The 24,378-nt window shown below is 47.6% G+C and overlaps 2 protein-coding genes across 9 annotated transcripts; both read right to left on the bottom strand.

Moving 5' to 3' along the window:
• Positions 1–1,366: 1,366 nt before the first annotated feature.
• On the bottom strand, positions 1,367–7,717 carry LOC134017184 (RCC1 and BTB domain-containing protein 1-like). 5 transcript variants are annotated; one of them, XM_062456563.1, is made up of 12 exons: positions 7,514–7,717; positions 6,635–6,881; positions 6,061–6,211; positions 5,749–5,915; positions 4,912–5,070; positions 4,248–4,355; positions 3,939–4,081; positions 3,512–3,705; positions 3,258–3,384; positions 2,802–2,953; positions 2,545–2,675; positions 1,367–1,537 (listed from the first exon to the last, which is right to left on the bottom strand). In XM_062456563.1, the coding sequence occupies exons 2-12, from the start codon at positions 6,758–6,760 to the stop codon at positions 1,397–1,399; spliced, it is 1,599 nt and encodes a 532-aa protein (XP_062312547.1). In that variant the 5' UTR covers positions 6,761–6,881; positions 7,514–7,717; the 3' UTR covers positions 1,367–1,396. The 5 variants fall into 5 exon arrangements, with proteins under 5 accessions (XP_062312547.1, XP_062312551.1, XP_062312546.1 ...); XM_062456567.1 differs by having other exon boundaries at positions 2,525–2,675; positions 6,635–6,857; XM_062456562.1 differs by having other exon boundaries at positions 6,635–6,857.
• A 1,257-nt stretch (positions 7,718–8,974) lies between these two features.
• LOC134017182 (importin subunit alpha-4) lies at positions 8,975–24,127 on the bottom strand. Of its 4 annotated transcripts, none has more exons than XM_062456560.1 (17): positions 23,969–24,127; positions 21,875–21,919; positions 19,460–19,549; positions 18,812–18,841; positions 18,573–18,625; positions 18,373–18,468; positions 17,363–17,448; positions 17,167–17,253; positions 16,347–16,516; positions 15,588–15,632; positions 15,345–15,476; positions 15,110–15,238; positions 14,570–14,674; positions 14,368–14,439; positions 13,859–14,021; positions 13,675–13,769; positions 8,975–13,566 (listed from the first exon to the last, which is right to left on the bottom strand). In XM_062456560.1, exons 1-17 carry the CDS (start codon positions 24,035–24,037, stop codon positions 13,468–13,470), a joined length of 1,566 nt encoding a protein of 521 aa, XP_062312544.1. In that variant the 5' UTR covers positions 24,038–24,127; the 3' UTR covers positions 8,975–13,467. The 4 variants fall into 4 exon arrangements, with proteins under 4 accessions (XP_062312544.1, XP_062312542.1, XP_062312545.1 ...); XM_062456558.1 differs by having other exon boundaries at positions 18,573–18,632; positions 18,813–18,841; XM_062456561.1 differs by having other exon boundaries at positions 18,812–18,838.
• Positions 24,128–24,378: the final 251 nt, after the last annotated feature.

Raw genomic sequence — 24,378 nt, 5'->3', positions numbered from 1 at the left:
ATGCTGGATTTGAACCCAGGCTGTTGCAGTACTGCCCCAGCTTTCAGAGCACGCACACTAACTCAGTGAGCTAACCAGGGAGCCCTGCTTTCTCATGGTTTTCTGACACCCCAACTCTGCAGGTTGTTACAACTAGATAGGGCAATGTCAAATTTAAATGTTGAGTGGAGATTGTTATGATCCCTGATAGCTCAGTGGTTAAGGATGTGGGCTACTGAGTGAGATATCTTGTGTTCAAACATAACATATATATTACTTAACTGATATCAGTTAAATTAATTATCAGGTGAATTAGTTATCAATTGGTTTGAGCAAGATTTGATCCAGGGGTACCGTGTTTGGCAGTAGACTCAATCATACATATGCTTACCCACTGAGCCACAGAGGGGTTCCTGTGTAATTGCCCCTATGACACTACTGAATGCCAAAGGACAATGTAAGTTTTGTTTCAGCTAATGCCAATTCATAAAACAGAATACCCTGCCTTCTAATCATACTTACAAAACAAGTGAAAGTTTGCTGAAGGATTTCTAAGAAATACAGAATACAGTGACAATAAGTAGACCTATCTTTAATACTTATTTATTTCAGCAACGGTTAAATATTAAACAGAAATGTACAGCTTACCGTCTATTAGGGGTGGGAATATTTTGGTACTGCACGATTCGATTCGAATCGATTCTTTGGGTCACAATTTTTTATCAAATTTACATAAAAAATAAAAATAGAAAAATAGAAAATCGATTTTTGAAATTTGTGAATCGATGTGAATCACTAGAAGACTGAATCGCGATTCATATGTGAATCGATTTTTTCCCCAACCCCTACTGAATTACCAAACGAAAGCGCGAAAATATGAAGCAGTCGCACTCCATGAGGCCTGAAAGAAGAAGCTAAATACTGGCAAAGCTGTTTTATGTTTGCCTGATTTGCTGATCTAGTCCCCTATGTGATAGAAAAACTGGTTATGTTGTAGAATGATGTGAAACATTAGATGATAACATCTGAATATTAAGATTTGGGTTTTCCCCAGGAAAAACCCTTGCGTCGTCTAAAACAATTCACCAGCAGGGGGAGACTGTGAGTCCCATGAACTACAGGTGAACATCACAACCCCACAGCTCAGGAGAGTCCAGTGAAGCAGCGGTATGCAGATGTCCAGTCCTGCCTGCTGTACACGTAGCCAAGCAGAAGGAGCCCATCACACAGCACCAGCTCCCGGAACAGACAGCAGATGTCCTGTGACTGACTGTCTCCCCCAGCCCTCCTAGGTCCCCAGGACCCCCCGCCCCCCCAGGACCCCAGCCCTCCTAGGTCCCCAGGACCCCCCGCCCCCCCAGGACCCCAGCCCTCCTAGGCCCCCCGCCCCCCCAGTCTCGGGCCGACCTCAGGCAGGTCAGTTCTTGAAGGCTCCGTGGCGGCTGGCTCGACAGATGAACTCCTTCAGCATGTTGCCGTCCAGCTGCCAGAAAGCGGTGGTCTGGGTCACCTTCGTCAGGTGGTTCACACAGAACTTGAAGCAGAACTCCTCCAGGTCCTAAACTCCACCAGTGGAAGAACAGGAAGTAGACATTCACATTTAGTCATTTAGCAGACGCTCTTATCCAGAGCGACTTACAGGAAGTACTGGCAACCTTCAGATTACTAGCCCGACTCCCTAACCGCTCAGCCGTCTGACTCCTGACATGAGTAATGGAGAGGTTTCCTGGATGATTAGACCCCTATCATATCTCCACTCCATAATAGTTATTTAGTAAGGGGAATATAATTCTGTGCTTGATAGAAACAGCAGGTGATGTGTGCTTCAACAGTCACATTAAAATAATATCCATTCAAAAATATACACACATCCATAAAAGAGGCACCAGGCCAAAGAGCATGGCAGCCCAGGATAACCAGCAGTTTGACCAGCTAGATTCTTAATTTCCTCTGTATAAGCGGTGTGGGTGTTGGGAGGTGAGCGTGTGAGTCAGAGGGCCGGGGCCTGACCCAGGGCTGGACTGGGACAAAAAAATGGCCCTGGCATTTTTACTCAGACCGGCCCACCACAATCGGTCGGACACAACCCAACAGTACACCAAAAGCGTTAAAAGATGTGATTGGGCCAGCCCAGTGTCAGTATGGAAAATGAACCAATGGGTCCCTGCTTTATGGGCCGGTCGTTGGCCAATTGTAAGTTTATAAATAAATACAAAAATATATATATTAACCCTCGTGCTGCCTTCGGGTCACATGACCCAAAGGTTCATAACGAACCATCGTTGTGTTTACCCAATTTTACCCAATACAAAAACAAATTAAAATAATTTTCTTTTAACCTTTGCAATGTGGGGGGTCTGAGACAGCCCAACGGTTAAAAGAAAATGCTTCACTTTGTCTTTGTATGCGGTAAATCTGTCGCAATACGACGGTGGGTCACAATGACTGATGGGTCAGAATGACCCGAAGATAACACAAGGGTTAAATATCATATCGGCCCCAAGTGCGTCGGCCCACCGGGCATTTGCCCGATATGACAGATTACCAGTCCAGGCCTGTCCTGACCTCTGCGTCGTAGCGGACGGCAGCGGCGAGCAGGGAGAAGGCGTTGTCCACGGTGATGCCTCGCTTGATGAGGTTCTGACACAGGCGCTTTAGACGGTTCTCACAGTAGGACGTGGCCAGGTCCAGCAGACCTGAGACCACACACACACACACACACCATCTAGGGACTCTGCCAAACTCCATCAAATTCTTTACAGATTATAATCCAATCAGCAGCGTTTAAAAGTGCCGTGTGGGTGTGGCTGTGTGGGACGGACCAATGGCGTCCTCCGGGGGCAGGTCCACGGTGTCGGTGTAGAGGAACTCCAGGAAGGCGCGGTACACAGGGTAGGAGAACTGGTCGATCTCTATCACCTCCTTCATGTCCTCGTTCCAGTGGGACTGGAACATGGAGCGGAAATGTTCACATCTGGGGGAGAGGAGGGAGGGAGGGGGAGAGAGAGATAGAGAGAGAGAGAGAGAGAGAGAGAGAGAGAGAGAGAGAGAGAGAGAGAGAGAGAGGGGAGAGAGAGGAGGGAGGGGGAGAGAGAGAGAGAGAGAGAGAGAGAGAGAGAGAGAGAGAGAGAGAGAGAGAGAGAGAGAGAGAGAGAGAGAGAGAGGAGGGAGGTATTCATCCATCAGTGAATGGCTCTGTATGAACTCCCCCTGTATAAAGGGAGGGACCTGCATAAAGGTGCTTCCCTCCATCCATGCTGCATGAGACGGAGTCTCACCTGATCTTGAGCACAGCCTTGTGGACGTGGATGTATTTGCCTTCCACACTGAACTTCAGGTCAGCGGTCTCCGGGCTGTCAAACTCCTTCTTCAGAGATTCTGCCACAGTCAGGAAGTCGTCTTGCTCTGGAAAGAACACACGCACGCCTTTTGACCGCTGTCAAAGAAATCAACCTGCCCACCTACAGGTAAGTAGCGTCTTTGGTGTGAAGCTCCAGCGGAGGCGGCGGAGGAGACGGCGGAGGCGTCTTACCCATGGAGAGCAGCCGCCACATGACGGAGGGGGTGGAGAAGCAGGCGAACACGTCGTCCGTGCAGCTGAAGTGTGTGAGGTGGGGCAGGACGACGGACTGGCCCCGGCACTGACCCCACATGAACACCTGGCCGCTCTGGGTCTTAGCCGCCGACGTGTGTGTGGAGTGGCACGCCGCGATCTCTATGATCCTGCTGGGTGGGGGGGGGGGGGGGGGGGTATGTGAACTGGGCTTGACTATGGTCATCTGCGTGTGTGTGTCCGTACATGTATGTGTGTACATACTGTTCTCGTGTGTGTGTGTATGTGTGTGTACATACATATGTTGAATGTGTGTACTGTACATATCTGTGTAAGTGTGCTTGCATGTGTGTGTGTGTATTTACACATTTATATATATTTGTGGCTGAGTGACTGCTTCTCTCACCTCCCCTTCTCAGTCATGATCTGTACAGGGCTCAGCTGGTTGCTCTTGTTGCCTGTGCCCAGCTGGCCGTACGTGTTGGCCCCCCAGGTGTACAGCAGACCCTCGTCTGTGAGGGCCAACGAGTGGGAATAGCCAGAGGCTATCTGGAGGGGAACAGGGAGAGAGAGGAGAGGAGAAAGGAGAGAGGAGAGGAGAGGAGAGATGAAACAAACAAACCTTTATATTGGCCGACTACCAAACGATCATGAACACTAAAGCAATTGGGTCCGTTTTATAACTCTGTGTGTATGTGTGTGTGTTAGGTGTCACCTGTTGCACACATGAACCCTGAAGTGACGAGAGGCGACAGGGAGTCAGCTGGTTTCCGTTATTGCCCAATCCCAGCTGGCCGTTCCCGTTATAGCCCCACCCGTACACCTGGGGGAGAGAGGGAGGACAGGAGAGATGTTATAGCCCCACCCATCCACCTGGGAGAGAGAGGGAGGACAGGAGAGATGTTATAGCCCCACCCATCCACCTGGGAGAGAGAGGGAGGACAGGAGAGATGTTATAGCCCCACCCATCCACCTGGGAGAGAGAGGGAGGACAGGAGAGATCAAAAAAGGAAAGGAAAGAAGAAACACGCAAATGAATGGAAAAAGAGACAGTGACATGCAGACATGCAACATCATTTACACCAGAAATAGTGTCTCAACATAAATGCATTTTTCTAACCACCTGATTTTCTATTTGAGTATTTAAGTTAGTATTTAAGTTAACACTACAGTCTCTCTCTCTACAGTCCCTCTCTCTCTGCATCCACAGTCTCTCTCTACAGTCTGTCTCAGCAGCCAGTCTCTCCCTGGGTGAGACTGGCTCTCTCCCTGTCTCTCCCTGGGTGAGACTGGCTCTCTCCCTGTCTCTCCCTGGGTGAGACTGGCTCCACCCTGCTGCCAGAGCAAGCCCGTCCTGTGACAGACCCCCGTTCCCTCACCTCTCCATTGTCCACCAGCGCCAGCGAGGAGGTCTGGCCACAGGTGATGCCGACCACCACCTTGTTCTGCAGGCAGTTGGACACTCTCCTGGGGGTAGGCTGGTTGGCCGTGGATCCAGAACCCACCTGGCCACAGTTGTTGTAGCCCCAGGCATACACCTGTAGGGGGAGGTAGAGGGTAACAGGGAACACCAACAGCACTAGACTCTAACAAAGTCTTGTCTGTGAGGTAAAAAAAAGTTAACAGTCTTACACAGACAATCTCTAACAATAGCCTGAAGTCTTATTGGAAGATGTTTGGGTTTTCATGTAAAAGGTTGCGGGTTCGAATCCCACTTATTACATGCATTACATGTAACAACTTTGACAGTCGAGCTAACGCAAATGGTCAGGTGTTACCATGGTGTCTCTGGAATAGCTGACTCAGCCAGTTGCGCAACAATGAGGCCTTTATGCATCAGCTTAACCAGCCAGGTTTCCAGTAAATGGCTTTGGGTGCTTTTGTTCTGAAGTGGCTAGCAGACCGACCAGGCATTGCCACATAGAGGTGGAAAAAAATTAGCTAATGCCAAAGCTGTCTCACATGGTGGAGTTGTACGTTATACGGTTTTAAACAAGCTGGTGAAGAAAAGACTTTGCGTTCGGTTGGGACTAGAAGATTAAAAGGAGCTGTATGATTCAGATAGACAAGTTGCTGCGTCCCTTTCCCTTTACTCCCTCACTTCCTATGCCTCGCTCCCTTCAGACCCTCACCCTCCAACCCCCTCCCCCCCCCCCCCCCCCCCACACACACACACACACACACACACACACACTATCTCCTCCCTTCGGTCTCACCTCCCCTGCATCCGTGAGGGCCATGGAGTGGTGGGAGCCACAGGCGACCTCTGTGACCTTCTTGTTGAGCAGGTTGGCGGAGACCAGGACCGGGGTGACACCCTGGTTGGTGGTGCCGTTCCCCAGCTGGCTGTAGCCGTTGTGGCCCCAGGCAAACAGCTCTCCCTCTGGGGGGGGAAACAACACTGTGGCTGTCTACCTCTGGATCTCATGGCTCACACACACAGCAAGGTCACACACAGTCAGGAGAGGGGAGGAGGAGGAGATGGAGCAGGAGAGGGAGCAGGAGAGGGAGGGGGAGAGGAGGCACACCTTCTGTGGCAAGCAGGATGTGAGGCCCGCTGCCATAGGCCAGACACAACACCTTCCTGCCGCTCAGGAAGTCCAGCTTCTTGGGTGTGATGCTGCTAAGGCTGTCTCCTGTTCCCAGGCAGTTACTGCAGTTCAGACCAAACACATACACCTGTGTGTGTGTGTGTGTGTGTGTGTGTGTGTGTGTGTGTGTGTGTGTGTGTGTGTGTGTGTGTGTGTGTGTGTGTGTGTGTGTGTGTGTGTGTGTGTGTGTGTGTGTGTGTGTGTGTGTGTGAGAGAGAAAGAGGAGGAGTTAGGGAAAAAAAGAGAGAGTAATGTGGGTCACCAATATTCAAAGCAAAAAATTCTACCTTTTAAGTAAACACCAGCATGCAAGCAAGCAAGGGCTGTACAACACACACACACACGCAATCACTACTGATAAACACGCCAGAATACAGAGCCGCCTTAACGGTGGAGAAAGAAAATATGCTTGTCTGGTACAGTACTGACCCCCAGTGTGACGACAGGACGACTCTCGGTCTGCAGGCCTCACATGAGAAGACAAACCCCCCTCATTCGACCTAGTGTTTACCTCGTTGTCGTGGGTGATGTAGATGACTTCGTTGGCGGAGGTTCCGAACACACAGACCCTCCGTATGGTCGACAGCTCCTCAGACGCCATCAGGCTGAACATCGGCCATTTTGTCACGTCCACCATGATTCGGTTGTCTCTGTGGCAACTGGAGAGGGGCGTGTCTGGGATGTTGATGTGGGGGGAGGGGGCTAGGTGGTAGGTGGTTTAGCTGCTTCCATTGCTGCGGGCACACGGAAAGTGGAAACTGAAAAATCAGACATACACACACTAAAAGTCCACATGGGTGTAGAAACCACTTGTTCAAATTAATCATTTCAGTTGAAGCAGTCCACTTATGTCAGACCCGGTGTTGCATCTGAACAGAGGGTACAGTAAAAGAGTGGCAGTACACAGTCAGTCAATCACTTCACTAGGACAGTCAATATTTTTCATCCCTGGCCAAGTGAGACCAAGGGGAAGGTAGGCTACAGTTAGCTGTAACCAACTGATGGTAAGTTACACTGAGATCAAGTTACTGGGAAGATCTGAGATCAGGCCCTGACATTATTATTGATGTCCTTAAGATAGTGTCTCAGTTTCTCAACAAGGGTAAACACACAGTTCAAACAGACCCTTGGTCGATTCTAACCCCTTGGCCTGGTTATTATCACGTGCTCCTGCATCACATCGCCCGAAACAAACCAAGCGAGACAAGGATGCACTCAAGTCAGCTAGGTTGCATCTTAGGAGAAGTAGTACAGTTCGCCTAAAATAACTCACACTGATATTGATAGAGACTTGGTCTAAATCTATTAAGTGCTAATTAAGCAAGTAAGCTAGGCGACATAAACAGCGAAACCAACACGCGATACTAGGTACACAAACTTTAACACAAACCTAGACTGGTCCAATTTCTAGTTAAAACAACTTTTCCAACGACAAAACCAAAACGATCGATGCACTTGGATGAGAAAGCAGCTTGTCGCCAAGCCTACCTATATTAACTGGTTTGAGAGGTTAACGATATTTTGATAACATACAGTAGCTGTCAGATGTTCTTTTGTAACATCCAGTTTGATCACTTTCCTCTTCTGTTCTGTTGTCGATCTGCGAGGGTGGAGCCAGCATCAACAAGGAAACTCATTTCCGGTTTATTGCTTCAAAATGTTTCAAAGTAAAGGTCAGAGCAAACTGTCTTTCGCGAGAAAAATAAGTAAATACGCAAGATACATTGACAACAACAAAAGACTGGAATTTGTTCTCATAGGGTAAACAGCTATAGGTAAGTCAATAAAAATATACCTCTTGTCAAAAGTTACATCAGTCCCTTTCTCACCAAACATTTCAAACACTTTTATTAGCAATTACTGTATATTTTGGACATGCTAAGTTGCTTCTTTTATAGCTCGACTGATAATAGACTAGACTGACAGCTAGACTGTAATCTTAAAATAAATAAATCTGAATATGGAGTGGACTGCGCCACCAAATTCCGACATTGTGGCATTATTCTCGTTATTAGCGCCTGTCATACTCTTATTCTGAAGGCCAATTCAGAAAACCGCAAAACCTATTGAGGACCGTCGAGGGACTTTCAAATCTCCTGTGTGAGGAAGTGGTGGGACAAAACCAAATAAAGCCACGTGACAGCGTTTTAAGTTCAGACCAGTCGACCCCACACTTTTCGGGGAGAAGGACAGGTCTAGAGGGAAAAACATTTTCTAAAAGTGAAAAGTGAAAGAGTCAGACGGCTGAGCGGTTAGGGAGTCGGGCTAGTAATCTGAAGGTTGCCAGTTCGATTCCCAGTCGTGCAAAAATGACGTTGTGTCCTTGGGCAAGGCACTTCACCCTACTTGCCTCGGGGGAAACGTCCCTGTACTTACTGTAAGTCGCTCTGGATAAGAGCGTCTGCTCTTAAGAGCGTCTGCTCTTATCTTAAATGTTGCGTATGTAAACGCAACATTTAATTAAGTTACACCCCATTTTACTGCGCCTAAAATGATTGATTTTCATTGGACTACTTTGTTTCTCCAGGCAAAGAATGGTCCACAGAAGCCACAAGCCAGATGCCAACTACTTCAGAGGCCTTGCTGCTGTAATATCAGTGTTCAGGTGCTTGAAGGCTTCAATACTTGACTCCATAGAATACAGCTATCCCATGCTGGGACGTGATCTTGGATGTATAATTAGACTACCTCGGAGTGGAAACAAATATACATGCATCAAGTTTAAGTGTTGAGGTTAGCTGTTAACATTAGGCTACAAAATCCCACTAAATTGTAAATTGACACCTACACTCTCTCAGACCATCTTACACACACACACACACACACACACACACAAAATCAGAAGACTGGCAGAAGTGGATCCAACGGCTAACAGCAAGTTTATTTTGGTTAGGATCAGTAATACAGAGACCAATGTCCTGAGGGCGAGGCCATGGGAGGAAATGATGTCATCAAAATCCCCTGATTGGAAGAATTATGGTGACGATGACCAGTGTGGCTTGTGAAGGTGTTGCTATGGGTTATGGGTGCAAGGAGCAGTTGTGATGTCATAATGAGTTACAATGTTTGGTAAATAAGACAGGAGAACAATTACAGTTAGGTCCATAAATATTTGGACATTGACACAATTTTCATCATTTTGGCTCTGTATACCACCACAATGGATTTGAAATGAAACAATCAAGATGTGCTTTAAGTGCAGACTTTCAGCTTTAATTTCAGGGTATTTACATCCAAATCAGGTGAACGGTGTAGGAATTACAACACATTTTATATGTGCCCCCCCCTTTTTAAGGGACCAAAAATAATTGGACAAACTAACAATCATAAATCTAATTGTCACTTTAAATACTTGGTTGCAAATCCTTTGCAGTCAATGACAGCCTGAAGTCTGGAACCCATAGACATCACCAGACGCTGGGTTTCGTCCCTGGTGATGCTCTGCCAGGCCTCTACTGCAACTGTCTTCAGTTCCTGCTTGTTCTTGGGGCATTTTCCCTTCAGTTTTGTCTTTAGCAAGTGAAATGCATGCTCAATTGGATTTAGGTCAGGTGATTGACTTGGCCATTGCAGAACATTCCACTTCTTTGCCTTAAAAAACTCTTTGGTTGCTTTCGCAGTATGCTTCGGGTCATTGTCCATCTGCACTGTGAAGCGCCGTCCTATGAGTTCTGAAGCATTTGGCTGAATCTGAGCAGATAATATTGCCAGAAACACTTCAGAATTCATCCTACTGCTTTTGTCAGCAGTCACATCATCGATAAATACAAGGGAACCAGTTCCATTGGCAGCCATACATGCCCACGCCATAACACTACCTCCACCATGCTTCACTGATGAGGTGGTATGCTTTGGATCATGAGCAGTTCCTTCCCTTCTCCATACTCTTCTCTTCCCATCATTCTGGTACAAGTTGATCTTGGTCTCATCTGTCCATAGGATGTTGTTCCAGAACTGTACAGGGTCTTTTAGATGTTTTTTGGCAAACTCTAATCTGGTCTTCCTGTTTTTGAGACTCACCAATGGTTTACATCTTGTGGTGAACCCTCTGTATTTACTCTGGTGAAGTCTTCTCTTAATTTTTGACTTTGACACAGATACGCCTACCTCCTGGAGTGTTCTTGATCTGGCCAACTGTTGTGAAGGGGTTTTTCTTCACCAGGGAAAGAATTCTTCTGTCATCCACCACAGTTGTTTTCCGTGGTCTTCCGGGTCTTTTGGTGTTGCTGAGCTCACCAGTGCGTTCTTTCTTTTTAAGAATGTACCAAACAGTTGATTTGGCCACACCTAATGTTTTTGCTATCTCTCTGATAGGTTTGTTTTGATTTTTCAGCCTAACGATGGCTTGCTTCACTGATGGTGACAGCTCTTTGGACTTCATATTGAGAGTTGACAGCAACAGATTCCAAACACAAATACTATACTTGAAATGAACTCTAGACCTTTTATCTGCTCCTTGTCAATGAAATAACGAACTCCCATGAGGGAATAACATACACCTGGCCATGGAACAGCTTAGCAGCCAATTGTCCAATTACTTTTGGTCCCTTAAAAAGGGGGGGGCCACATATAAAATGTATTGTAATTCCTACACCGTTCACCTGATTTGGATGTAAATACCCTGAAATTAAAGCTGAAAGTCTGCACTTAAAGCACATCTTGATTGTTTCATTTCAAATCCATTGTGGTGGTATACAGAGCCAAAATGATGAAAATTGTGTCAATGTCCAAATATTTATGGACCTAACTGTATAACTCTCCACAGCAGAGAGCAGCATTGACCAATCACGTGGCTTCAGCTCCAGTGACAGAGTGACCACATGACAGTACATCCCCCATTTGTAAAATACTCCCAGTTTGCTCTAAGCATTTCATTGCTTCCGTTAGTTTGTTTGTTTGTCCTTTTCAAGAGAGAAAAAAAGTTTGGTTCTCTTGACTTTTTTTTTAAGAAATGAAAAACAAAAGGCACAATGAATTTCAACTCATTCTTGTCTTTAATATGCAGGGAGCCACCTTAAAGAGAAGAATTCAATCTTAAAATTTATAAAAAGATATAAACAATCTGCGGCCAGAACGCTGTTGCATTTCTTATGCTTTTATTTAAAAACAACTTTTTTTTCTCTTCTGCAAGTAAAATCTTGCAAACATTAGCTTGTATCGCTTAGATACAAGACAAATAAATTGTGAATCTTTAAAGTGGCTCTGTCCTAGGGTGCTAGGCTAGACCCTCAGAACTGTACAACCCCCTGCCCTCCCCCCACCCCGCCGTATGATTTCGTTCATAAGACATCAACAAGCAGACCTCCAGATTAACAAGCCTTGGCTGCTCCCAGAACCCTGCTCTGCCCTCCTTCCTGAACCCACCTCTATCCCCCTGCCCTGCCCATCGCTCAGTAGTTAGCAGCAGCCAAACAGAGGATTGTTAGTCTACAAGAGGCCGGGGGGGGGTTCACAGCCCCCCCTCCTCCCCTGAACTCTGCAGAGGAGACACCCACTGGGACGGTACATTAAAACAGCAGGGACACCATTACCACAGCTCGATTTCCCAATTCATTAACTTGTCATCATCACTATACATTAAATGCATGTTTGAAAAAAAAGTATAATAAAAAAATAAAAAAATAAAAACTAAAGAACATTTCCCCGTCCATCACGACAGTAAATGGGTTCTGGTTCTGTGGAGTCCAGCCCAACACTGTCTGCTGCTGCAGCGCTGAACAGGCGTTATAAGTATATTTCCATATTCTCATGACGGCACGGAGACACACTGCATTTTTTTGTACAGTTACTCGTGTTGTTGAAGAAACGTGACCTATTGGGAAAGAAGAAAAATATAAAATGAAAAATAAAAGTAAGTACTTTAGGTCAACTAGTCCTCTTATTTGAGTCTTCAGTTGGAGGGCTGGTCTCTCTATAGAAGAGACACAAGATCTCCTCAAAAATGTGCATAAGACTGAAGAACACACAAAATAATGGTCAAAATAAAAACATGTGCCAACATGGAAGCTCTATAGCCTGAACCAGAAGCCAAATAGTTTATTCCTTCTTTATATAAAATACATTTTTTTTTGAGAAAGGCAGGGAGGAATAAAAAAAAAAAAAAATGCTAAAAGAAAAATAACAGATCAGCTAAGTAAAACAAGTTGGCTTCTGTTTGACTTTTCTTGTGTTAAATTGTTCAGGTTAAGTTTCCCTTGACAACGCTGGAGATGAAAGCAGTGACATCACTACCTGACTTCACAGGATGTGACAGTACTTGTGTCGCAGTGTATTATGTCCTCTGGGAGAAATGGCTGCAGCCGAGATGTTCCTCTTGTCTTTAGTGTTCCTCCCTCTGCAGGTTGACACGTTTTCACAACAATGAAGCTTTTTTGTTTTTGCTCTCCCCTGAATTAGAGCAAAATTTACATCTGGTTAAATCTCCCAGGACTAGTTTTGCAAAATGTTTGTAATTTTGTGGAATTTTCCCCCACATTTTTTGGATAATTTCTCCTTTGATACATACAAATCATTAAGCATGATAATCCAAGATAATCCAATGAAAATCATGAGGAAAAAAGAAAAAAAGTGACATCAAGTCATAAAATGTCTGTCAGTCAGTCTGTCCACACAGAAATCACTTCCTGCTGAAGCCCTGCCCCTTCCCTTGGTCCAGGACTCCATGAGAAGGGCAACAGGTTTCCGTGGTAATTCATGGCTTAGCTCTGGGGGGGGGGGGGGGGGGGGGGGGGGGGGGGGGGTGAAAGAGTTCATGGGGTGTCTGGCAAACTTGTGCCTGTGTGTGTGTGTGCCTGTGCGCATGTGTGTGACAACACCAGGGGACAATCCATGGGAGGGAAAGCACAAATAAAACTACAAACAAACAGCAGTATTCCTTTCCCCAAATGTGATATGAAGGCTCCTAAAACAAATATGCAAACAAATTATCCTTAACTGTCAAACTGAATGCATGTGTGCGAGTGTGTGTGCGCGAGTGTGCACGGCAATTCCAAACTATAGCCCAAACAGGCCCTGTTTGGGCTATCCCTTCCTATTGATTTTCATGATGAAAATCCTGCCCTCACCAGTTGCCAGATTTGTAGAGGTGCTGGATGGATGAGCAGGACTCCAGAATACAGTTGTCATGTTAGGAGTGAGGGGTGAATTTTACACTCCTCAGTGTGTTCGTGGTGGCTTATTGTGGTGGTGGTGAATCCTTCGATAGATTGTTTCCATTCCATATTAAAGACTTGTGGAGTTGATCCTTGGGTACCAGGTTGCCAGGTTTGGAGGGGGGGGTGGATGAATGTCAGTGATGGTTGGACAGTACCCGTGCAGCTGGTTGAACGAATCAGAGCCCGGCTACTAAAAATTGAACTCCTTTGTTTGCATGTTGGGGGCGGAGTCAAAGTTGAAGGTTCCTCCTTGAGTGGCTTCAGGGATCAAACTGGGATCCTCATCAATCTGAGAGAGAGAGAGTAGTGAGAAAAGTGAGCTAAATGTTCCCATGGCAGAGATACAGTAACGTGTGTGTTAACGTGTCTCTGTATGCTGATGATCATGTAAACTCACATCATCTCCTGAAAAGTACTGGTCTATGATCTCAAAAGCTAGTTTGTAGATGTCCTCGTTCTCGTGCTGCTGAAGATTCTCAATCTTCTCAAGACCTGAGAGGGAAAGGATCCAGTCAGAAACACACACACACACACCTTACCACACACACACACCACACGTCCGTGCCTCAGCCCACACATACCTCCACACTCCTCTATGATCTCAGCGATGGTGCTGGCCTCCTCTCCAGCCATGATGAGGACGTTCTTCAGCCCGTCGAGCACCACCTGCACCACCTGGGAGTCTTTCACCGCCAGCAGGCTGCAGAACGGAGGGATCACGTTCTTATCCACCAGGTACTCCACCTACACACACACACACACACACACACACACACGGTCAAAAGGAGCTGAATAAAAATCGTGAAGTGATGAAGATGGATCATTTTAGTCATAACAGTTCATCAATGGAGGAGTACGCCTTCAGACAAATCCCTCATAATCTTTCCAGGGCACACAATCACACTTCCTGGCTGTGTGTGTGGGGCATGTCATCGAGTGTGGGTAAGGAGCAGGCCCCCTGTGTGTGTGTGTGTGATTATCCCAGTGGGAACATTGTGTGTGTGTAGCCCAGCGTGTGTGTGTGTGTGTAGCCCAGTGTGTGTGTGTGTGTGTGTAGCCCAGTGTGTGTGTGTCCAGGCGGCAGGCTCACCTGGTCTTTCCTCCCACTGATGGTGAGGTTGCTGATGGCCCAGGCTGCCTCCTTCTGGGTCCCAAAGTCCCCCTGCAGAGACACAAGCTGTCACACTATGGCCCTGGCCTGGTTCTCCCTCAGTGTCTCTCTCACTCACACACATGCTTGTGTTCCTTTAAAACATGGCACATGCATGTTGTGCGTATACACACACACACACCTTGGCTAGCTGGTTGATGATCATGGGGATGAGACCAGCGTCAATAACAGCCTGAACCTGCTGCTGGTTTCCAGCCGTGATATTGGACAGGAACCACACCGCTTCCTGGAAACGGGCCAAACACACGCCGTCAAACCATGCAGCTCACTTGACATGTATCTCACATGACATGCAGCTCACTTGACACGGGCCAATATGTGGGGCTGTGACGATAAAAATGAGCTTTGATTGATTGATGGGGGGGGGGGGAGGGAGAGGAGAGAGAAACAAATCAATAAACATGACATTTCTTTCATAAAACTCAATTCAAGTCAGTTAGTATGACAGCTGTCGTCATTTTACATAACAAGCTGTTGTTCTTCTACATAACCAAGAAAGAGATTGAAGATTGGTTACAAGTATTCTATTCTACTACAGAAACAACGCTGACTGCATGCCGAGTCTGAAGAGCGTGTCGCCCCTGGCAACAGGAGACAGGAGAACAGAAGAAGAGAACAGAAAGACTTCTTCTTCTTCTTCTTCTGTCCTTGAGAGACTGACCTTGTTGATCTTCTCCTTGGGGTGTGTGAGCAGGTTGGGGAAGTGGGACAGGACGTCACAGTTGAGCACCACCTGGGTCTGCTCGTCCGTCCCCGTCACTATGTTCCCTACCGCCCTGAGAGCTGCCGTCTACAGGACGTGACATCACAGGAAGTCAACACCAGGAAGTCTGCGGCACATGGCCATGACAGGAAACCTACAGAGTTGATATCCACTCATCTGTGGGGGGCCTCACCTGAACTTTGACCTCCTGGTGGCTGAGCAGGGGCACCAGGAAGGGCACCACGCCCGAGTCGATCACCATCTGGATCTGCTCGTTCCCCCCGTCCGTCAGGTAGGACAGAGCCCACACCGTGTCCACCAGGATCTGGACGAACACACACACAGAGCTTTGATTTTTTGTTATTTCTTTGTCTACCCATTGATTTCAAAGCAGGGTAACCTTTCACCTGTAAGGAAGAGGGATACGTGTACTTACATTGATGTCAGTGTGGTATATGAGAACACACAGCGCAGGCAGGATCTGCGAGAGAGGGGTGATGGGAAGGGAGAAAGAGGGAGGCAGAGAGATGACGACGTGTCAAAACCAGGCTGTAAATGTCACAGCGGGGGGGCCCCGGGTAGAGTCAGTACACTTTAAGCTAAAGTCTCAGTGTAGTGGGTCATTTCCTGCGTGTCCTCCCCTCTACATTTCCTGTTTCTTTCCACTCATCACAAAAGTAAAAAAAATATATCTATGTAATAGATATTTATAGTTATAGCCTATATAATAAAACTGTCACCCTGACACTGTGCATCTTCACATCTTCATGAGTGGCAAGACAGCCATCAGGGGAAGTCAGCATGACTCTGCAGTCTGCTGCTAAACTGGACCCGGAGAGCCATCTGTCCCAGTTAGCTTACACGCTAAAAAACCTCCCTGTCAAAATACTTGCAAACAAACGAGGATCAGGCTGCTAGCTAGCCACACAATTACTTATTTAACAAGCCAATCTGAATAAACCTGCTTGCTGCACTTAGCATGTAAGTATCGGTCTGATAAGACAAACCAATTACAGAGGTACACAAATTTCTGCTGAAATGAGACAGTCAGCCTGCTAGCTGCTAGTTGAGTGTGTGCTAGCAAGATAAAAATGTCAGCTGACAGGAGAACAGAGGATATTATACTGCCATACACCAGGGGGAGGAATACCCAGACACAGCCATCAAAACTTCCACAAATTATTCACACACCCACCTCCTGGACTGTCTCCATGGGGGGCGGGGGGTCCTTGTTGCGGCAGAGGTTGACGATGACCCAGGTGACGTTGCGGAGGAAGGTGATGGGGATTGAGGGGTTGATGAAGGACAGCAGGGGCTTGACCACGCCCAGGGAGATCACGTAGTCTCTGCACTGGGGCCCATCACCTGGGGCATACCATCATCATCATCATCATCATGAAGTTTCCATCTACAACTTAAGCACTATTCTTTTACATAATCACAAACTCCCAAATTGTGCGCAATTTATTTGCAGATCCTCTTTTTAGTTTGACTCTTGATTCCTACCTATAATGCTGGTCATCCTCTTTTAGTATGGATCATAGTATACAGTGATGTAGGGATCATAGTATACAGTGATGTAGGGATCATAGTATACAGTGATGTAGGGATCATAGTATACAGTGACGTAGGGATCATAGTATACAGTGACGTAGGGATCATAGTATACAGTGATGTAGGGATCGTAGTATACAGTGATGTAGGGATCGTAGTATACAGTGATGTAGGGATCGTAGTATACAGTGATGTAGGGATCATAGTATACAGTGATGTAGGGATCATAGTATACAGTGATGTAGGGATCATAGTATACAGTGATGTAGGGATCATAGTATACAGTGATGTAGGGATCGTAGTATACAGTGATGTAGGGATCATAGTATACAGTGATGTAGAAGTGGCCACATGGCTCCTGTCAGGCCTCAGGAAGCCTCTTCTGGAGAAGCCCCTCTAGCTTCTAACCACACTAGGATGCCTGCTGCTGTGAGCGAGCCGTCACGGACGGGAACACTCACCAATGATGTTGCCTAGCGCCCATACGGCTTGTTCACACACATTCTGGTGGGGGGAGTGGAGCAGCCTCAGAAACAGGGGGACTGCATCTGGACACACACACACACACAATTAGATGGTCTCACACACACACACACACTAAGAGGAAAAACACACTCTCTGTGCGACGTCTCTCTCACACTAACACGCTGAACTCACTGGACTTGACCACGGCCTGCGTCTGTTGTGATGTGCCAGAGGCTATGTTGGTCAAGGCCCAGGCAGCCTCGAACTGGAGGGATGGACTGCAGGACACACAAGAGGAGCAGGTCAGGAACACACAGACAAGAAAGGGGGGGGGAGCGTAGAAGAGAGAATGGACTCTCAGAGAATAAGAGAGACAGAGGGAGAGAGAACCCCAGTTTATAAAATGAAAGCACCCCCCCTCTCCCCATATGGTATGGTCCGTGTCATCTTCTGTGGCAGAACACTGACTTGAGGTCAGTGTTTGTTTGTTTTTTTAGTCATTTAGCAGACGCTCTTATCCAGAGCGACTTACAGTGAGTACAGGGACATTCCCCCCGAAGCAAGTAGGGTGAAGTGCCTTGCCCAAGGACACAACGTCATTTTTTGGCACGGCCGGGAATCGAACCAGCGACCTTCTGATTACTAGCCCGATTCTTTAACCGCTCAGCTACCTGACTCCCCATTCAGTGTTCCCTCCCTGTTGGTGTGAGGGATGAGACAGAGGGGGTGAACTAACTGATCCCAGCTCAGCCTCCCTGCAGAGCTTCGTCCAGGGAGTGTTCAGGGGGCGGGGGGTTCCCGTCACCCACCGTGGTTCCAGATCCTTCAAAGTCTGGCAGGATGCAGCTGTGGTCGCCACGACAGCGCATGCCACGCGTTGCTACGGTGACAGTCTTCCTGAACCCAGGGTCCTGGGAACAGGGGAACTCGGGGGGGGGGGGGGGGGGGGGGTCAGGAATGCTGTTTTATTTGAGTTGGCCCAAAACTAGAAGGACTGACACACTGCCCTGCTCCTCCCTCTCTCCCCCTCACCCCCCCCCCCCACCCCTCTCCCTCCCTGCACTCACATAGACATGGAGAAAACTTATATGCATGCCTATATCACAAGATATGCACGCACACACACCTGCACGGATGGGCATACAGAGAGAGAGAGCGAGAGCGAGAGCGAGAGAGACAGAGAGACAGAGACAGAGACTCACTTGTCATCCCTCTCCAGACACTTGACCAGGATGGGCAGGATGCCAGACTTGATCAGGTCGTCGATGGGGGGGTTTCTGTCACTGGACAGGAGCTTTCTGAGGGAGGCCAGAGGGGAGCAGAGAGGGAGGGTTAGATCACGGAGACAGGCTGAGATGTGGTCAGTGTGGAATCAACGTGGGCTGTGTGTGTTGGAGCTGACCTCGCAGCCTGTACTGCACTAAGCTGGACCCCAGCATTGTCACTGGTGGCGTTCTTCAGCGATAGAGAGAGAAAACCAGAGAACACGTTACAGCACCACATTCAGAGGAGGGGGAGAGGGAGGGAGAGGGAAAGAGGAAAGTGGTGAGGACGAAAGAGAGGGCAGCAAACGGGTTTAAAAGGCGTGAATGCAAAAAGTGGAGGAGAGAGGAGAGCTGCTTTCACAGAGTTGAGCCTTACCTGTAAGATGGCTTCTAGTGTTACATTCTGCTGCAGAGAGAGAGAAAGAGAGAGACACAGAGAGAGAGACACAGAGAGAGAGACACAGAGAAAGAGAGTGAGAGAGAGAGAGACAGACAGAACGTACGTCACAACGGTTACACTGCAAACGACGACAGGCAGGTCGGATGTCACACACACACGCACGCACACACACACACGCCCCCTGCTGCTCTGGAGGTGCTTCATCAGCACTGTGTGTTCTCTCTCACTGTGTTTGGCCTATGAGCTCACAGGCCGAGAATGCCAGGCCCATTCATCACTGGGACATTTTCTGAATGCATCACCTTATTGCAGTGGCCATTCGTCTTAATAAGTTGTTAGGGCACTGAAAGCACTCCGGACAGTCTAAACAGAGTTAATACAGAGGCTCTGCTCACTAGCTCATTCTCTCTGGAGGTCAGGGGGGGCATTATATACACCCTCGCTGTGGAGGAAGGCGTGTGTGTGTGTGTGTGTGTTGGTGGATATATTCCTATATGGAACACACTTCATCTAGGAGTAGGTGACTGGTGATGGAAAGGCGTGCAGCTGTCATCCGAGTGTGATCCACATGCCAGGTATTCCAACTGTACACACACACACACACACACACACACACACACTCACCCCTTTGAAGTCAGAGTCGACGTCGGAGTCCTCCAGAGACTCGTCCTGAGGAACGTTCCTCTTCTTCAGTAGATGTTCATCTCGTTTGCTCTGGCGGACAGGAGAGAGAGGACAGGAGAGAGAGGACAGGAGAGAGTTGAAAGACTAAGGAGAAAAGGTTGGGTGTGAAGCACCATGGGTATTATTCCCCTGAACGAGGCGATTGCATCATCTACCCAGCGTTCATAATCTGTTTGAATGCAGAACAATACGATATGCGACTGTCAAGAGTGCGTTTGTGGATAAACTACCCCGACCCCAAGTCAATAAAGCCTAGGATGTTGTGGAGGAGCGTGAAAGGCAAGGACAATGTCTACATCATGTCTAATAAACTCTCTGCACTGCGCACACACGGACACACAGGGACAGCGTGAGGCAGTGGTAGGAGGAGATTCCCTTGGCCTACATTCCAGTATGTGCGTTGTGCCGCCGACTTGCGTCACCAATGACTAAACGAGACACATTCTGCTCTCCCCTCCCTCCAACTCCCTCTCTCTAACCCTATCCAAACCTCTCTCTCCCTCCCTCCCTCACCCTCTCTCCGGCAGAATGGAATGTGCTAGACAAGCCAGACCAACTCAGCACTTAACAGTTCTCACTAACATCCCTTTCCATCCAGCCCTCTCTCCACTTTGACTAGTGTCTCTCTCTCTTGGTAGAGTACCAAGACATAACAACCCCTCACACATACACACACACACACACACACACACACACACAGACATCCCGCATCTACATGAACAAATCTGCATGGAACCCAGTTCCTTCCGTTTCATCTCTGAGTCTCTCCCGCTCTTAAAGAGGGGTCGCTCTCCATGACAACCCTGTTTAGCTGCAGCCGAACCCTCGACTGTCCTGTCACGCTCACTAGGATTGCCTTGGATGACCCTTCAAATGGTCCTTTCTCTAAGACCCTTAACCTCCAGTTCTCAGGTCGTGACTCTCCACGGAAGAACATGGCAGTGAGGGACAACACATGACACAGCAATATCCAGTCGGGAGGGAGGGGCAGTGATCTGTGGAGAACAGGGGTTGTCAGACGTCAGAGGCACAAGAAGAAAAGGAAGGGAGGAGGATGAGAGAAAAGGAGGCACGGAGGCCTATGCAGAGGGAGATCTGAAAGAAGAACACCTTGCAACCTTAACCCCTGGAAGACTGCGCAAAGACACGGTTCTCTCTAAACTCGCTCCTCTAAGACCCAGGGGGGAAGGAGCCATGACAGGCAAGCGTCTTCAGGAATATCCCAGAAGGGATTCAGAGAAAGAGTTCTGGGAAGAGAGAGTGAAAGAGAGAGTGAGATTCAAAGGCGGGAATATAGCTTTTTTATTGCGCAAGAGAGCCTGTAAATCATGTTTAGAAGGGCAGACAGGTAGTGAGAAAAACCCTAGACAGTCTTGCTGGGAAATTTGCGCAACACAGACAACCTCCCCCCCGTTCAGACACCTAATTCTGGAGCAGGCAGTCCCCATTTGGAACATTGATTTGTGCCGCGATTGTTTCTTCATCAATATTCTATGAACCACCAGAGATCTTTAAAAGGCTTTTGGAGGGGTGACAGTAAAAATAGAAAACATCGAAACTGAAATATATAGATATATATATAGTAATCCTGATGGAATTTGATCATATCTAGGTCCCAAAACCCTGTTAGTCTGGGATCACATAAGACATCCTGCATCGCACTGTGCTTCAAGGATCGCAAGGGACTCTCACAAGACAAAGGGTTTGGGGGCTGGAGAGTTTCAGAAGCCTGTTCATATCACACGTCCCTGGAACATGACTCAGGTCTGAGCGTGACAGAGACCAGCCTGTGTCGCCAGGTCAGAGGCTAGGACTCAGACAAGAAGAGGCGGAGGCCTCTCACAGGGGTCAGAGGTCACACAGAAAGGTTGACCGTCCTGGGTGGGGGAGGAGACAGAGACTGGGGTCGACCCCTGGGCCTTGAGGGTCAGACGGACGAGGCACACACACAGAGAGAGAGAGAGAGAGAGCGAGAGAGACAGACAGAGACAGCGAGAGAGAGAGCGACAGAGAGAGAGAGAGACAGACAGACAGAGACAGAGACAGCAAGAGAGAGAGCGACAGAGAGAGAGAGAGAGAGACAGACAGAGACAGCGAGAGAGAGAGCGACATAGAGAGAGAGAGACAGACAGAGACAGCGAGAGAGAGAGCGACAGAGAGAGAGACAATCATTCTGGATGACTGGACAGGAGCACACAAGGCTACCCTGTCTCTGCCCCCCCCCTCTGCCCTCAGCAGCAGAGTACCAGGCAACTAGTGGGCGGGGTTGAACTTGTCAACATGAAAGCAGGATGGTGTGTGTGTGTGTGGGGGGGGGTAATCAAGTCTCACAAAAACACACAACATGTTCCTTACCTTTCTCAGCTCCACTGTTACTTCGTTTCGATGTCTTCTCATAGTCTGAAACACAAGAACAGGGAAAGAGCAAAGTGAGGAGGATTCAGAAAAAAGTGAGTGAACACTGAATACAAGCACAGCACACAAAACCAGAAAGTGACAGTTAAGTAACGCACGCTTGTGTGTGTTTGTGTGTGTGTTTGCCCACACCCATGACTGAGTGAGATGGTCCCAGATCTTGTGACTGCTTGCTGCGGTTCATATTGCCATCCTAAATTACCTCTTATGTAATGTGACTGCAGACCGTCTCGAGGCACGGGTCAGAGGAAGAGGGTCCTCTCAGACCTCCTAAACTCCCCTCACTCCTCCTTGAGGGAGCCCACTTCATCTCTCCTCTAATCCATGACTGGACAGGTGAAAGACTGGGCCCCTTCTCCACAGCTTGTTTGAATCTACTCATAAATCTACTCAGAACTACTCAGAGTTTTCGCCGAGGAGGGTAAGGCAGCATGTTCGAGAGTAGATGTTCTCAAACTTTGGGAGGTGTAGAGCGATTTTTTTTTTTTTTTTAGATGGTGGTGCTTGGATGGTTTAGTTTGATCAGAGGTGGCAGTTGGTCTGAACAGTTTGAGGACCCCTGTTCTAGAGGATGTGAGCAGGCCCTGGCTTGCTCGCTCCACAGTCTGACAAACTGCAGTCAAGCTGCCAGACAAAACCAGCATCCAACGACAACACTGCTACATTGTTGCCTTGCCAACAAGAGCACTTTCGCTAAATAAGGATATACTTATACTCTACCAGTATTGACCATGCATGGACTTCTATTCACATGACCCGCCACTCCGCTATAAAAACAAGGTACTTGTCGTTACCCCTGAAACGCAGTCAAGCCAACGGGAGCTGACATTGCGACTCTAGAGACAGCTCGAGCAGGATAAGCATGCCTGAAATAGCAGCAGAGGCGCATTTGGCCATGTCTGTCTGTCATAGTAGCCATGTGCTTATCACACTGGCTGACTGTTTCAAAACAACCCCCCAATGGAGCTAGAACAGTACATGGGATTTTAGATGGCGGTGACTTGGATTGTATCTATCTGATGATGAAGGCATCAATATTGTCCCTAGCGACGTACGTTCTATTCAGTCGCTTTGGCCAAAGATAGACTCCTTAACCCGTAAGGGGAATCAGTATCTTAGATCTATGTGAACACATCTGTATACCTGTTAACATGGTCGAGTGTGGCCAATCAGTCGACAGATCCTAGTTAGCTAGAGCTAGCTCTACTAATCTAGCGTTTAATTGTGCTACCTGCGGTGCTAACTACCTCGGCCAAGTGGCCTATTCCATCATGATTTAGTTCTTCAAAGCAATACTTTTGATGATGGGAATGACAGACAGACAGCTGTCGACGACCAACACGGATCAGGAATGACATATCAAGACTCGCTAATGTAGCTAAGCCACCGCCGGGCGTTTGCTAACCTGAGCGTGAAGTGCACACCTCCGACTTTAACATGATTGTTTGATAACGTAGCTAGCAAATCGCTATTTCAAAACATACTGCTGTCAATTTAAATCGGATTAACATATCAAATCCAACAGTTGGCTCTATAACGTTTAACATAATATTGACGTATACTGCATCAATTCAATCCCGTGCTAGCTCCTACGGCATCTGCAGATTTAGATTGACGTAGAGCTACGCCTTCGACGTTAGCAGGCCTGGAGTCCAACCCAGATAGCCTAGGACTTGCGCTGCTACTGCTAGCGAACACACACCATCCATGGTGTAATATTCCTTGTCTGTAACTTCCTTAAATATCGTCCTATTGTGTAATAATATACGTTAACTTCGCAAGGAGGACCGGGTCCCTGTACGGATACATGAAGTGGATTAACATAGTCTTGATAGGGACGCTTTTGGGATCTTTCCATGAAGCTGCCCTTCCATCAGATAGACTGAGTGGCTAACGAAGCTAGCCTACGTTAGCTAGCTTAACTAGCGACAGGGCTAGGCTTCCTTCAAAGCTTACAGTGAAATAAAGGCCTGTTATTGTTGTTGTTCACAACTAAAACCAATTGTGGACCATCGTATTCAAAAGTTCTCATACCTCGACATCACGTCCCTTGTTTTTGAAGCTCTTGATGCGATGGTTTTCCAAGCCGGCGTTTTCTGCCATGGCTCTGTGCTATGTTGAGTCCACCTCCGACGTTCGGGATCTCCAGTGAAAGACAGGGTACTGTAGCTATGCTGATGAGTTGAAAGAGGGGGAGCAAAAGACGTAAGAGAACGCAGAAATGAAGGAGGAGCTATGCATATTTATTATTAGCTGGGGTTGTCCTCATTCTTGGGATCCCACTGGCTGTATGGTGTCATACCTTTATTGTATTCCTTGTCATCTCATCTGTCAGCTGCTTACAGAATAATATGGATGAGCTAGTTTCATACACAGAAGCCATAAATATTAAAATAGCCAAATAATAACATCGTCATATGAAATAATTCATAAAATAATATATC

The sequence above is a fragment of the Osmerus eperlanus genome, chromosome 3, assembly GCF_963692335.1.
Source record: "Osmerus eperlanus chromosome 3, fOsmEpe2.1, whole genome shotgun sequence".
Taxonomy (NCBI): domain Eukaryota; kingdom Metazoa; phylum Chordata; class Actinopteri; order Osmeriformes; family Osmeridae; genus Osmerus; species Osmerus eperlanus.
This window is presented reverse-complemented; position numbering and strand designations above follow the sequence as displayed.